This window comes from Mustela nivalis (assembly GCF_964662115.1).
Source record: "Mustela nivalis genome assembly, chromosome: 9".
NCBI lineage: Eukaryota > Metazoa > Chordata > Mammalia > Carnivora > Mustelidae > Mustela > Mustela nivalis.
In genome coordinates this window covers 78,948,804-78,964,861 of record NC_139028.1, presented here as the reverse complement: position 1 = coordinate 78,964,861, position 16,058 = coordinate 78,948,804, and the positions used below count along the sequence as shown (strand labels likewise).

Sequence of the window (16,058 nt, the reverse complement as noted above, 5' to 3'; positions counted from 1 at the left end):
GTGTCTGCTTTGTGTTAGGCACTTTACTAGGTCTTTTTTCATTGCTGGTTAAGTGAGATAACAAGCTGTTGGAATAGTTCCTGTTATTTCTGTTTTACAGAAGTTATAACTGAGACCTAGAGGAAGGACAGTTAGTTTCCCCAGAGCCATACCACTGGTGGAGCAGGTGTTCAGACCCAGGTCTGATTATCTCTAAAGTTTGTGTTCAGATTCTTTTCTCAGAACCGTATTGCCTTTTCCACAGTCAAATGTTAGATCATCAGAATGAACTTAAAGTAGAGTGGCAGTCAGCTTTTCTTAAGCCTTCATAGGTATTTAGATAATTAAAAAAAAATTTTTTTTTAAGATTTTATTTATTGATTTGACAGAGAGAGATCACAAGTAGGCAAGAGGCAGACAGAGAGAGAGGAAGGGAAGCAGGCTACCAATTTAAAAATTTTTTTTAAATTTTCATCAATCCAGCCTAGATACAATGGCAATCTGAAGGCCAGGCTTAGACGCTGGTATCTGAGGCTTGAGAGTCTGTCGTGGGTGTTCTGTAGTGTTGCTTTATTTGCCTCCGTTCAAAGACGCCAACTGTGTGACATCAGAGTCCTTCATTCAGCAGTGTGACCTACATCCTGGTTCAGCCCTGTTGGTGTGGGAGAGGGAAAGTTCCAACCGGGCAGAGAAGCCAGTGACTGGCAAGTGTTAGCTTCAGTTGTCCCAACTGTCACAACAATTACTGAGATCATCTCTGTTTCAGAAATGAAGAGGAGGGCCGGGTGCAGGACTAGAGCTGTAGACATGGATACACTCCTGAAAAATAACCAAAACAGTTATGATAGGCGTGGTTTATATTTTTCAAGTTCTATCAGGATGTTTATTATACATAAAAACTGAAAATTCAGGGGCACCTGGGTGGCTCAGTGGGTTAAAGCCTCTGCCTTTAGCTCGGGTCATGATCCCAGGGTTTTGGGATCGAGCCCTACATTGGGCTCTCTGTCAGCAGGGAGACTGCTTCCTCCTCTCTCTCTGCCTGCCTCTCTGTCTACTTGTGATCTCTGTCTGTCAAATAAATAAAATATTTAAAAAAAAAAAAACCTGAAAATTCAGGAAGCATAAAGAAGATAAATATCACTTAAAATCCTTTCTGCCCAGGGGCGCCTGGGTGGCTCAGTGGGTTAAAGCCTCTGCCTTTGGCTCAGGTCATGATCCTGGGGTCCTGGGATCGAGCCCCGCATCGGGTTCTCTGCTCAGCAGGGAGCCTGCTTCCCTTCCTCTCTCTCTGTCTGCCTCTTGCCTACTTGTGATCTCTCTCTGTCAAATAAATAAATAAAATCTTAAAAAAATAAAAAATAAATAAACTACTGGAACTATATCAAAACAAAAAGCTAAAAAACAAAAAAAAAATCCTTTCTGCCCAGATAAAAGGACTCTGAATATTTTGTTAAAGTAATAATAGCAGCTGTTCTTACCCTTGGTGTAATAAATGGGGGTCTTTTCTTGACAATTCTGTTTCCCTGTAACTCATATTAATCACGCTTCAAGGCATGTTGGTTCTACTGCCAGATGTAGGTCTCCTGTCTGTGTACCTCCTTTGGCTCTACCACCAGCTCTCTGGTCCTAGCTACTTGCCCAGATGGCTGCAGTAACCTCAGAGTTAGTCATCTGGTTTCTGTTCTCTCCCACATTTAATCCATTTTCCCTATAGCAGCCAGAAGCATTTTTTTTTTTAAGATTTTATTTATTTATTTGACAGAGATTACAAGTAGGCAGAGAGGCAGGCAGAGAAAGAGAGAGAGGAGGAAGCCGGCTCCCTGATAAGCAGAGAGCCTGATGCAGGGCTTCATCCCAGCACCCTGGGATCATGACCCGAGCTGAAGGCAGAGGCCCCAGTCCACTGAGCCACCCAGGTGCCCCTAGAAGCGTTCTTTTACAAAAATTGGATGATGTGGCTCTCCTTGAAGCCCCTTATGTAGAAGAATAAAATTCAGGCCTTTGTGCACTGTAGGCCTTTCTTTGAGTTCCTTGAATTCAAGTTCTGTCCTGTGACAAGTTGCCTTGCATGTTTCTTTGTCAGAAAAGCAGGCTCCTTCATCTTCCAGTCCTGACGCCCTGCGACCTCAAGCTGTCCATATGTGAGCTGCAAGCATGTGCTCTCTAAGCTTGCCAGGTCTTTCAGCTGTCTGCTTACCTGTCCCATCCTCATGGAGCCCTTCTCAGATCCTTCCCCAAATCTGTCATTCTCTCTAATGGTTTCCTGATCTTTTTTCTTTTTTCTTTCTTTCTTTTTTTTTTTTTTTTTTTTTAAGATTTTATTTATTTGACAGAGATCACAAGTAGGCAGAGAGGCAGGCAGAGAGAAGGGGGACGCAGGCTCCCTGCTAAGCAGAGAACCCGATGTGGGGCTCGATCCCAGGACCCTGAGATCATGACCTGAGCCGAAGGCAGAGGCCTAACCCACTGAGCCACCCACGTGCCCCTTTTCTCTTTGTAAAGTAAAGATTTCATTTATTTATCTGAGAGAGAGTGCACGCGGGAGAAGCAGGCTTCCCCTGAGCAGGGAGCCCAATGTGGGACTTGATCCCAGCACTCAGGGATCATGACCTGAGCCAAAGGCAGATGCTTAACAAATGAGCCATACTGGCACCGTGGTTCTCTGGTCTTTATCACACTTGGCCCAGTTTATAAGTACAGATTTATTTCTGTGTTTATCTGGGTTCTACCCCCCTTTACTGGACTGTGAGCTCCACAGGAGTTCAGTGCTCATGATGTCTGGCTGGTCCCGCACAGCACCTTGGGTGCCTAGCCTAGGCTATACCTGGGAAATTCCTGAGTGAGTGGGTGAATGAAGAATTTTGGAGCTAATTTTGTGACTTCTCCTTATCGTACATTACTCAACAAATGTTCAGAAAGCAACTTTGTGTTAGGATGGTTTTGACCATCTCCTCTACGCAGGCAGAGTGCTAAGAGCCATTAGAGCCAACATTTGTGTGTTTCTATGTGTGTAGGTTGGATCCCAGAGACTGTGGAGGAATGGAAGCTTCTCCTACATCTCGTACAGAACAAGAGCTCAAAACCAAGCCCCCAGAAGTTACCAAATGGGAACTTCAATGATGGACCTTCCCCCATCAACATGGAGAATGTGGCACTCCTGTTAGCTAAGGCCATGGGCCCAGATCGGGCCTGGACCCTCCTACAGGAATGTGGTTTAACGGTGGAGCTGTCAGAGAGGTTTACCAGAACCTGTGATATCCTAAGGATTGCTGAGAAAAGGCAGAGGTAATAACTTGTCATGTCACGCCCTTTCCACAGGTACTTGGGGAATGTGGAAGCTCACAGATTTTCAGAAGTGGGTGGGGCTCTAGAGATGATTCAGCCCCAGCCTTTCCCTAGTAGCTGAGGGCGCTGAGACTTCTCTGCTGCTGAAGGACGAGCCTAAGGTAATGCTGTGTTTCATAGTCATGACCGAGACCTTTGTGGACCAATGTGAATACCCAGGGCTGACATGTACCAGTTTGCAAAGACAGCACCAAATGTCACATTGTCTCAGGGCTTTTTTTGTTTTTGTTTTCTTCGTGGTGGTAAAATACAGATAACATAAAATTTACCATCTTAACCATTTTTAAAGTGTCTGATTCAGTAGTGTTAAGTATATCCATATCATCTTGCAAAACTTAGACTTTACCTATTAAACAACTCCTCATAAACCGCCTCTGTGCAGCTTCTGGCAACCACCAGTCTGCTTTTGTCTCTGTGATTTTGACTTATCCAAGGGAGGTATTCCCCAAGACCACCAGTGAATACCTAAAACCATGGATATATCGAACCTCTTTATGTACTGGGTTGTTTCCTATATAGGCATACCTGTGATAAAGTTTAATTTTTAAGTTAGTGAGAGATTAATAATAACTGATAAAATGAACAGTTATAACAGCTTACCAGAACAAAGGCTATATATATGAATGTGGTCTTTCTCTCTCTCTCTCTCTCCCCCTCTCCATTTCTTGCTCTCTCTCTTTGTCTCTCAAAATATCTTATTGTACCGTACTCACCCCTCTTCCTGTGATAATGGGAGTTGATAAAATGCCCACGTGATGAGATGGACTGAGGGGAGTGACTTAGGCATCGTGACGTAGTATTCGGCTACTCTTGACCTTCTGATGGGATATCAGAAGGAGGATTGTTTGCTTCTGGACCATGGTTGACTGTGGGTATCTGAAACCATAGAAAACAAAACTGTGGGTAAGGGAGGAGGACTACTATATTATAAGTACCTTATATCAGTGAATTCATATGGTGCTTGCCTTTTTAATGACTGGCTTATTTCACTTACCATAGTGTTTTTAAAGTTCGTTGATATTAGAACATGTGCCAGGATTTCCTTCCTTTTTAGGGTTGAATAGTAAGTAGTCCATTGTGTGGATGTACCGCATTTTGTGGATCCATTTAACGTGGGATGCTTCCCCTTATGGCTCTTATGAGTAAAGCTGCTGTGAACACAGACGTACAAATGTCTCTTTGAGACCCTGCTTCCAATTCTTTTGGATGTGTACCCAGAAGTGGAATTGCTAGATTATATGGAATTCTATTTTTAATTTTTTGAGGAACTGTTTTCCATAGGGGTTACCATTTTACATCCCCACCAGTAGTGCAGAAGGGTTCCATTTTCTCCATATTCTCAGTAACACTAGCTACTTCTTTTTGACAGTACCCATCCTAATGGGGGTGAGGTGAGAGGATTCTGTGGCTTTTATTTGCATTTCCCTAATGATTAATGGTGCTGTGCATCTTTTCATACACTTGTTGGCTGTTTGTATATTATCTTTGGAGACCTCTGTTCATGTCCTTTTTCCTATTTTTTAATCGTATTGTTTTTCTTTTTTGAATTTTTTGTATATTCTGGATATTAACCCTTTACCAGATACATGATGTACAGATAATTTCTCCTATAGGACAGAATGCCTTTTCACTCTGTTGATCAAGTCTTTTGATGCACAGATCAGTCAACTTTTTGAATCCTTTAATTTTCTGTGTGTTTAAAAAAGTGTCTTGTAAAGAAAGGACAACAAAAACTAAATGTGCTTGTTTCTTTTTTCTCTGGGATTTCAGAGCCTTGATACAAAGCATGCTTGAAAAATGTGACCGGTTTCTCTGGTCTCAGCAGGCCTAGTGGAAGAAGATTGAGCACACGTCACAACGTTGTGAGAAAAACTGAATCATGCTCCCAAACGTCCTGAGTGCGTTTGCTGTTGAAGGAAAGGTACCGCCTGAAAACCCCGCCCCCTTCTGGGGTGTACTTTTGTCAGTGTCCCTCACTTCTGCATTTGTGGCTCCATCTGTGCCTTCAGTGTTTCTCAACCAGGATTGAACTTTGGAAGGAATCAGTCCTTGTCTGGTGAAACGAAGTGCCCTGGAATCAGAATATGAAAGTTCCCAGCCATGCGGCCTTATCCTGAACGACAGTATTACCTTCTCCTTGCTGGTGGATTGGGATAATTAGTTTCCTGTTGTGACTGTCATGGAGGGAGCAGAAGTTTCTCCTCCCAGTTCCATGAAGACGGATAAAGTAACTGGCAGGAGTTGAATTCTTTTTACATCTAGGCTGGAATAGTTGAGAAATTACTGAAATAAGACTTGGCAGAATGGAATTAGCACATCAAAGAAGTGAAACATTGAGCATTCAAGTTAGATATTTACATTAAATGACCCCATATTTAAATTGAGCTAATTTAAAATATATTTTTCCTAGTATTTGATGTTTTCTAATCTGAACCTATATACAAATGACTAATTTATTACTGGAAATGTTTTATCTCTAATCTTTACTAAACGGTGGCCCAAAGGAATCATGCACTTTTAAAAATTATTTTTTAAAAGCCATAATAAAGGAAAGCGAAGTACTAACAAAGACGGTAGTAGGCGCTTGTGTCATTTAAGCCATGTACTAGAATGCCTTCCTCAGGCTCCTGTACCTTTGTAGCACATTAATGTTAATAATAATGTAAAATCTGTTTTTATTTGAATAGATACAAGGTTTATTGTAAGCAATTTGCAGGAAGGTGTGGGTAACCTCAATGTGGAGTAAGAAAAGTTGGATATGTAATGATTCAGTCATAACACTGAGAGCTACAGACAGAAATGGCTGTCAGACTTCCATTTGATATTCGGATACTATGTAACCAGATGGGTTGAAGAGATTATCAGGGAAAGGAGGCTCACACAGTTTCATAGAGTTTTGGGAAGCATAAAAAACCTAACGATTCTGCTCAAAAGTGGGAGTAGGGTGGGTGGGTGGGTGGGTGTGTTTTTGTGTGGTTTCCTCTTACCAAGCAATTCTCTGACACCAGTTGGGTGGCTACAGTTCAACCCATTTCTGACACTACTGACTCAGAGGTAGCATCAGATCCCACAGGTAAAGGGCTCAGTCCTAAGAGTGCCCTCCACTTTATTTTGTTAAATGTAAATTCAGTTCATTAACATGTAATGTGTTAGTCAGAGGTAGAGATCAGTGACTGATTAGTCTTTTTTTTTTTTTTTTTTTTTTTTTAAGATTTTATTTATTTATTTGACAGAGAGATATCACAATTAGGCAGAGAGGCAGGCAGAGAGAGAGAGAGAGGAGGAAGCAGGCTCCCTGCCAAGCAGAGAGCCCGATGCGGGACTCGATCCCAGGACCCTGAGATCATGACCTAAGCCAAAGGCAGCAGCCCAACCCATTGAGCCACCCAGGTGCCCCAGTGACTGATTAGTCTTATGAACACCCAATACTCATTACATCATGTGACCCCCTTAATGTCCATCACCCAGTCACCCCATCCCCCTACCTCCCCACCCCCGCCCTCCGCTTTGCCCACTAATTACATGTCCAGGTTGTTACCTGTACTTCTGACCAACTGGCTATAAATCTGAGGTCCTCATGATCCCTTCCTTGGGTCTGATAATTTGATTAAATTGCTAGAGCAGCTCCCAGAACTCAGAGAAACAGTTTATTTACTAGATTGCCAGTTTACTATATAAGGACAACTCGGGAACAGCCAGATAGAACAGATGCATAGGGCAAAATTTGGGGAAAAGTGTGAGGAGCTTCCGTGCCCGCTCCAAGCTCTACCTTCTCTGAATATGACATGGTCATCAGTACAGAAATTCTCTGAGTCAAGTTCTTGGGGTTTTTTATGCCTTCGTTACAAGAGTGTGGTTGATTAAATCACTGGTTACTGGCCATCGAACTCAATGTCCAGTCCCTCTCTCCCTCCTGAGGTCGGGGTGTGGCAGTGGTTTAGAGGATGGGTTTGAAGGTTCCAGTTCTCTAAATCACGTGCTTGGCTCTACTGGCAACCAGCCCCCATCCTTAGGAGCAGTCCAAATGTCACCTCATTAGTACTACAAGACACCTCTGTGGCGCTCATCTTTTAGGAAATTCCAAGGGTTTTTAGGAGCTGTATGCCAGAAATGGGAGGAAGGCCAAGTACATATTTCTGTCGGTCACAATATCTTACCTTCCCACTAGAATCAGCTGGGTTTTGTCCGTATTGGATTATGTCAAATGTTCGTCTGTACTGAGGTAAAGGGCAAGATGCCTCCTTTCACTGGCCATCGGCTTCTGTTGTCACATGATGACTGTCTAAAAGAGGACCCAGAAGAAATCTCAGAAGGAGATAGCTTGAACTGGCCTGATGGCCAATCATTTCCTGACAGATTGCTCTAAGGGATCATACAGCAGTCCTCATTTGCCAAGAGGGTACAGAGAAATTTCTGGCATTAAAAAAATAATAATAATAAATAATAATTTCTTTTTTAAAATCACATCCTCAAATTTATTTTCCAAAGTAAACCAAGCAACAGCAAAAAAGCCACTTCAGTTAAGCAATAAAGTTTCAACAGTCAAGTGGATATTAGGCAGTATTTCCCAATACAACTTGTATCTTTCACTGGCCTAAAAATTCTAGAGAGTGACGCAGGGTGGCCTCACTTTCATTACGCACTTAGTGTAATGGCTAAGAGCTTAGGTGCGGAGGCGGGCTGTCTAGCTTTGAATGTTGTTCTGTCTCCTAAATGACCTTGGAGAAGTTACTTTGTTTCTGTCAGTGTCAGTTTTCTCATCCATACGATGGGGACAGCAGTAGCACTCAGGATGGTTTGAGAAGTGACAGAAGTCCTGAATGTGATGAAAGTGAAGCATGGAGCAGGCGCTCAGCGCAGAGAGTGCAGGGAGAGCCATCTCTCCGGACACATGACACTGAAGTGCAGGGCAGTAGAGCTTGTGACAGTGCGCGGGGAACACGTGTTAGCTGTGGTGTGCAAGGGCTGGAATATCCTTGTGCCCAGTAGTGATCAGACACGAGTAAGCTGGTTTGTTTGACTCCGAGAGAGCGGGAGGACCAAAGTTGAAGTTAAGAATGTCCTTGCAGGGGCACCTGGGTGGCTCAGCGGGTTAGGCCGCTGCCTTTGGCTCGGGTCATGAACTCGGAGTCCTGGGATCGAGCCCCACATCGGGCTCTCTGCTCAGCAGGGAGCCTGCTTCCTCCTCTCTCTCTGCCTGCCTCTCTGCCTGCTTGTGATCTCAATAAATCTCTCTCAAATAAATAAAATCTTAAAAAAAAAAAAAAGAATGTCCTTGCATGTGTTAAATTTGTCCCTGTCCTGCCCAAGGCTCGGAACCTTGTGGCTGTCCTTGCCTCTCCCCCTCCTCAACTCTCACGCACCATCCCTAGGGAAATGCTCTCCCTTCTGTGTTGGTGGTGTTTTTCCATCGGTCAGTTTTTTTCCCCACTTGCTGTTGCCGCTGGTCCATGTTCGCATTCCTTCTTGCAAAATATTACATGGTGTGCTGGAGATCCAGTCTTGTTGCTAAGAATGTCACCAACCCCATAGCTTTCCCAGTCTCTCAGAGAGCACTGTGCTCCAGATCCTGTCCCCCTGGGGTGGACTCTGTCTGTGTGGCACCACTAGCTTCATGGCTCCCCATTTCACAAGTCCATTAGTTTACATTTCTCTGCCCTTCCTGCTTCCCTCCCCCTCCCCTTGGCTAACCAGTGCTTTTTCCTCTCTTCTCTCTTATCTTCAACTGAACATCCCATCAGTGCCTTCCTTCCAGAGTGAATTTACTCTACATGCCTTGGAGATCCCTGTGCTTTTCCATGAGCTTTAGAAAAGCACAGGGTTATGGTATATCAGGTCTGGCTTATGCACTACCTCAGATCCTGTGGCCCCCTCGTCTTCCTGCAGCCCGTTCTCTGACAATCCCACATGGGCTTGGGTCCTTTTCCTGCAGGAGCAGCTGGGCAGCACCTTGCTTTGGGTCTGTTCCATGGGGCTTCTGTTTCCTACACTAGGGAAGCCCTCGGTACTCACATGTGCACAACCACAAAGTGCAGGAACCCTAATACTCTAGGGTTCACATTTGACCAGTAGAAATGGAAGCCAGTTGATAGGTGCTTTTCTTTTTTGAATCCTGGTGGATAGGGCTCAGGCATCTGGTACTGCATCTTCAGGATGTCCCAGTGGGATTGAGCTCCAGCTCTAAGGCTCTTACTTGTGGCCTGCCCTATAATACATCCTTCTCTTGGCCATGCTCCTCCCATGATCTACAACCCTGTCTCTCATGTCTGCTCCGTGGGGTTGTTTCCCAGTAAAGTACCTGAGAACCTAGGGAAGGCGGTGGGAGTGAGGAAGGCAGGAGGTGGGAGGATTCTTCTATTTGAGGCTTTATCACTTAGACTTAATCCACTATTCAAGTTAGGGGTCCATTAGGTAAGAAAAAGTAGATAGATTGTTTCTCCCCTGACATGACCCACTTCCTATCCTTCCTCCTACCCTGATGCCCTCAGTTCCCCAGAACTAAGCCCCCTGACCTATCTCCCTACCTGCACATGCAGCTCAGCTCATAGCTTGCTATAGAAAGTACTGGAGGCTCCTCCCTGTCTAACCTCCAGGCAGCCCTCCAACTATAAACTGGGGTACAGGGGAGCATGGCACGGCTATATTTATCCAATAGTGAGAGATCCAGAGGGCCCAGGGCCCATTCAGATGGTGGCCCAAATGCCAAGCAGATTCCAAGCTGTTCTATTAACTGTAAGTCCCTATCAGAGAACTGGGGATTTTAATTATTATGTATTAATACTGTCCAAGGAAGTAGTGGTGTAGGTTAAGGGAGGAGCCTCAAGCCAGACTTCCTGTGTTCAAATCCTGGCTTTACCACGCATTAGCTCTGTGATCTTGAGCAGGTTACTCAGTCTCTTTGCCCCTTGGTGTCCTCATCTGAAAAATAATCTGCCCCATAGAGCTGTGGCCAACTGGGACTAGAACAAGCTTAGTAAATATTAGCCATTATGACTAGTATTATTATTAAAATACTCTCCTGGCTAATCCCAGTAATCCTGGTTCTTATTTTTTAACCAAAACAGTTAATATTTCACACTAAACATAGCAAGAGTTGTGCTTTTCTTTTTTCATATGGAGATGGTAATAATATTTTTTACAAAATTCCCTATGCATAAGATAAACAACAGATTCTTTTGTTGTATTATCAAAATAATACTAAACAGAATTTTTAAAAAACTCCCCTGGGTAAAATGGGTATTACCTGAAATGACCGCATAGTATTCCATTTTATGGTCATATTAAATCATTCGTATTATTTGATGAATGTTCTCTCCTTCCCCCACTCCACCCCCGCCCCAGGCCCTAGTCTGTTATTTACATTTTTTTCCTCATACAGTTTTTTAGTTGAGATGTAATTCACATACCATAAAATTCACCCTCTCTGAGTGTTCAGTTCAGAGGTTTCTAGTATATTCACAGTATTGTGCATTCTTTACCTCCGTGTAATTCCAGAATATTTCCATCATGCCAAAAGGAAACTTCATACTCTAGCAGTCACTCCCTACTCCCCCTCCTTCCAGGCCATAGCAACCACTAATCTTTCTTCTCTGGATTTGTCGTTTCTGGAAATTTCATAAAAATAAAATCATATATAACCTCTTATGTTTGACTTCTCTTCTTTAGCCTAATGTTTTCAAGGTTCATTCACGTAGCATGTATTAGTACTTCATTCCTGTTACGGCTGAATACCATTCTGTTGTATGAATATACCACATTTTGTTTAAACACTCATTATTGATAAATACTTGAGTTGCATCTATTTCTTGCATATTTTGAATAATGCTGCTACTTTGGTCATGGAAGGGACAATGCTTTTTCTTAATGGAATAGACACAATGGGTATAGATTGGTCTTCCTTGCATCCAGTGCTTCTTCCAAAGTCTGTGGACTTACTGAATGCCTTATGCACTACCATGGTATTTGTTTTATACAGTATTACTCTGGTTAAAGAACTCGTCTGCAACAAATAAAGCGTGGCAGTGGGACTATGCTCCTGGAATTCACTGGTTTAACCATGTTCCCTATTATCCTGAAGTAGCCGGCTGGGTAGAGTGGTGGAATAATGTTTTGAAAACTCAACCACAGTTCTAGCTAGAGAGCAACACCATTATCATAATCCCTGCAAGGGATGAGGCAATGCCCCCCCCCTCGCCACCCTTATGGTATGTGCTTTAAATCAGTTTCCAATATATGGTACTGTTTCTCCCATAGCCACATTTCATGTGTCCAGGAATGAAGGCAAGGAAGTATCATTTTAGTGGTTTCTCTCACAGGGGAGAGAATATTCCACCTGTAGACAAGAGCTTGAGCCCATACCTGTGGACTTCCAGCCTGCTTGTGATCCTCCCTGCTTGGTTGCACGAAAAACAGGTCTTTGCTGTAGACTTTGGGCCTCCTTAGCCAGCCCCTGCCATTGCATAAGCCAATTCCTTGTGAGAGATCTAAATCTAGACCTATCTCTATGATCCTGTTCCTCTAAAACAACTTATAGTACCAAATTCTGTGTCAGAGTTTGACCAGAGAAGTGGAACCAATAGGCCATAGATGTATATATTAATGGCCTTATCACAAGGAGCTGGCTTGCAGAGTTGTAGGGGCTGGCCAAACAGTCAGGAGAGGCAGGCAGGATGGCAAGATTCAAGGGAAAGGAGAGCAATTGTAGGCCCAGTACCTATTTGGAGAGTAGGTCAAGGAAGAGTTAAGCCTTTTTCTAAAGGCCTTCTGACTGAAGAAACAAGTTCCACCAAGGATAATCACCCATTGGATTAAAGATAATTTATTAAACACTTCAACCATGTCTGCAAAATACAGCAGCATGTAAATTAGTGTTTGAATAACCGAAGGAAGACGTGTGTATACAGCAAAGTGGCTCTGGCTCCCCTTCATCCTTTAACCCTGGGCAGGGAGTATCTCCTATGGGCCATCCAGCTGGCCTCACGGAGAAGTGTGAGGGGATAGTTCAGCCCAGCCAAGTGGACACATTCAAAAGCCATGACTGGGAGTCACAGTTCTCATTTTTAATGAGAAAGCTTGCAAAGCATTGCTAGAGGAAAGGACTTTTTCTATGATAAAGTGAGATTATGTCAGTTTAGATGGAACTTTAGTGGAGATTTTGGTATAGATTTGGATACTGATCTTTAACATCACCACATTCTGCAGACCAAAATTTGGTATTTGGTATCAAATACCAAATACCCTCCACATATCCCAAACGCTGCTCCCAGGCCTGCCATCCTCTGCAGAATACTTTTCCTCCTGCTTCATTCATTCATTCATTAAGTGTTTATTGAGCATCTACCATGTGCCAGGAGCTCTGTTAGGTACTCTGGGTAACGAGGAGGACATACAACAAGATAGACATGCTTTTTTTTTTAATGGAGTCTTTTTTAAAAGATTTTTATTCACTTATTTGACAGAGAAAGATCACAAGAAGACAGAGCAGCAGACAGAGAGAGCAGGGGAAGCAGGCTCCTTGTTGGGCAGAGAGCCCAATGCAGGCCTTGATCCCAGGACCCTGAGATCATGACCTGAGCTGAAGGCAGAGGCTTTAGCCCACTGAGCCACCAGGCACTCCAATACACATGCTTTTTGCCCTTTGTGATGGGTCCTGGGGACAATAATGTACAATAATAGCAGCTACAACTACATTCCCTCAGATTCCTCACCCCCCCCCTCCCAAAATGTTCTGCGTCTCCTCACTGCCCTCTGTTTACCTTCCTCCCTTTCTCAGGAGTACCTCCTTGCTTCTTTTCAGGTTAACCATCATCAGTGAGCTTGATCTCATCCCCTCCTTTTGGCTAATCAGTTAAAAAGTAAATTATTTCAACCATTCGTCCATTCATTCAGTGTTGAGGTTCTGTTATGCACCATATACTTTGCTTCGTGCCAGATACTTAAAGCTAAATAAGACAGAAATTGTTACAACCTAGGATGGAAGCTGGACCAAGAAAGCCATCAAAACAAAAAACAGTAACAGAGGGACGCCTGGGTGGCTCAGTTGGTTAAGCAGCTGCCTTCAGCTCAGGTCATGATCCCAGCGTCCTGGGATCGAGTCCCACATCGGGCTCCTTGCTAGGCAGGGAGCCTGCTTCTCCCTCTGTCTCTGCCTGCCATTCTGTCTCCCCCTCTCCCTCTCTGATAAATAAATAAAATCTTAAAAAAAAAAAAAAAAAAAAAAAAAACCAGTAACAGAAGAACATAAAGAATGAAAAAAATCACTACATATTAATAATAGGAAGGAGAGAATAGCTACAGTAGGTGACTCAGAGCAGTCAGAGAAGGACTCTCTGGAGAGAGTTCCCGTGAGAGACACAGGCTAAGAAGGGAGCAGCCATGGGAAGAGCAGATGGATCGAGTGTATGAGGCACCGTGGCAAACTAGAGCTTGACCTTTTGGTGGCACTGAGGGAAGACCATGGGCCAGGAGGGTGTGACAAAGGAGCGCGCAAAGCCATGAAGGCAGTTGAGGGCATCTTTTAAGAAGGCGGGAAAAGGCAGGTGGTGCCGAACACCCCAGCCTGTGGTCCTGGCTCTGCACCCATGCTGTGTGCAACCCCGGACATTGTCCTAATTATGTACCTCCCCACCAGGGTTTCTCCAGCTAACCCCAAAGACTCTGTGTGGCTTACATCAAATAAGACACGTACAGTATAGAGGATGGTTTGGCATCTGCAAACAAAGAAAATGGTGGCTACTCTGTGTAATTAGTATTCACCAGCCTCCCCCACCCTGGCAGAGCTGGGGTTGCCTCCCATGTGCTTCCGTGGAGGCTCTTAATTAAAGTGTGTTGTAAGCATCTATGTGCATATCTGGCTTCCTTTCTAGAACATCGGACCTTGTCAGAAGAAAAGTCATGTAGGAAATAGGATGGAGGGCACCTGGGTGGCTACGTGGGTTAAGCCTCTGCCTTCAGCTCAGGTCATGATCTCAGGGTCCGGGAATCCAGCCCCGCATTGGGCTCCCTGCTCAGCAGGGAGCCTGCTTCCCCCTCTCTCTCTGCCTGCCTCTCTGCGTGCTTGTGATCGCTCTGTCTCTGTCTCTGTCTCTGTTAAATAAATAAAACATTTCTTAAAAAAGAAAATAGGAAAGGGGCGCCTGGGTGGCTCAGTGGGTTAAGCCACTGCCTTCAGCTCGGGTCATGATCTCAGGGTCCTGGGATCGAGCCCCACATCAGGCTCTCTGCTCAGCAGGGAGCCTGCTTCCTCCTCTCTCCCTCTCTGCCTGCCTCTCTGCCTGCTTGTGTTCTCTCTCTGTCAAATAAATAAATAAAATCTTTAAAAAAAAGAAAATAGGATGAAAGTGTATTATGAACTGTAAACTACTGTTCGGTTGGGAGTTATGTTAAAGAGGCTTGGAATCTATCCGGGGGACTGACACATGAAAGGAACGGAGGGGATGAGGTAAAGACGAGCCTGCAGGTATGACTGAAGCTCTGTGAGAGCCCGTGTGCTGCCCGGGCTACTGGAAAGGTTCTTCAAAGAAGTAGAATTTTTATTGGGATCTGAGTTTAAGGACAGTAGGAATAAAGATGAGAAAAACTAATGTAAGAGGCATTCCTCAGGTAGGACCAAAAAGAACTGGTTTAAAATGTCATCAGAGGGGCACCTGGGTGGCTCAGTTGGTTAAGCATCTGCCTTTGGCTTGGGTCATGGTCCCGGAGGCTAGGAGGGAGCCGCAGGCCAGGATCCCTGCTCGGCAGGGTCTGCTTCTCCCTCTCCCTCTGCCATTCCCCCTACTCTTTTCTGCCTCTTAAGTTAAAAAAAAAAAAAAAAAAATCTTTAGAACCAATGTCATCAGAGACAAGGGCTGCTGTTGGGGAAGCCAAGACATCAGTTGCCAGAACCCCTGGGATGAGGCTTTTCAAAAGCCTGATGGAGAGAGTCTGCTGAGGGACAAGGTGCAGAGGCAGAGCAGAGGACAGGACACAGGTGACTGGGCAATGAAGAGAGAGATGGGGACACAGAGAGGTCTGAGAATAGCAACAAAACACCTGGAGAGGCCTCAGCCCGGTAAGAGTAAGAGGCGGAGAGAGGAGATGAGAGGTCTCGTCCGCCGTGCTGTGGGTGTCAAAGGGGCGAGCCCATGCAAGCCCTCTCCCACCCCCCAGATTGGAGACCCTGTTATTAGCCAGTCAGGAGACAGAAACTGAGCAGTGATATGAAGAGGGAGGGTTTAATATAAAGAATTATTATATAGTTGCAGAAGATTGGCTATTAAGGGATAAAAAATAAAGGAAGGATGAATTCAGGACAGGCCCTCCTCACAAGGCTGACGTTAAGGTCTTGTTAGAAAGTGTGTGGCCTTAGTACTTGGCTTGGCAGCAAAAGTTTGCTGGGTGCCACAAGTCAAAGTGGATGAGCAAGAAAGTCCCCAGATGAGGTGACAACAAAACTTGCCAGATGTTGATGATGTCCCTGTGCCACCATTTCCTGGCATGTTTTGTTCCTGGGAGCTTTTGTGTGAAATAAGGTGGAGAAAAACTTCTCCGGGCAGGGTTCTTAGAAGGCAGGGACAGAAACTGGTTTTCACTGGATTTGACGGCCCCGCTGAGAAACCAACAGAGGATCAAAGTGACAGTGGCCAGATCAGGATGCCACCATCCCGTCCTCCCACAGCTGAGTCCCCTGACCCCAGGGACAGAGAGCACTAAGGCACAAGACAAAAGGAACTAGACACTGAAGTCAGAGAAAGTGA

The 16,058-nt window shown here is 44.5% G+C and overlaps 1 protein-coding gene across 9 annotated transcripts in view; it reads left to right on the top strand.

The window, feature by feature from the left end:
• Positions 1-6,008, top strand: part of HPS5 (HPS5 biogenesis of lysosomal organelles complex 2 subunit 2) — a 48,464-nt gene extending 42,456 nt beyond the window's left edge. For 3 of the 9 annotated variants that reach the window (XM_082747244.1, XM_082747247.1, XM_082747250.1), the window contains 2 exons: positions 2,994-3,264; positions 5,147-5,893. In XM_082747244.1, the coding sequence (XP_082603370.1) occupies positions 2,994-3,264; positions 5,147-5,222 (347 nt within the window). In that variant the 3' untranslated portion in view covers positions 5,223-5,893. Of the gene's footprint in view, positions 1-2,993; positions 3,265-5,094 lie in introns of all 9 variants that reach the window. The other 6 variants (XM_082747246.1, XM_082747249.1, XM_082747245.1 and 3 more) reach the window with 4 other exon arrangements.
• Positions 6,009-16,058: the final 10,050 nt, after the last annotated feature.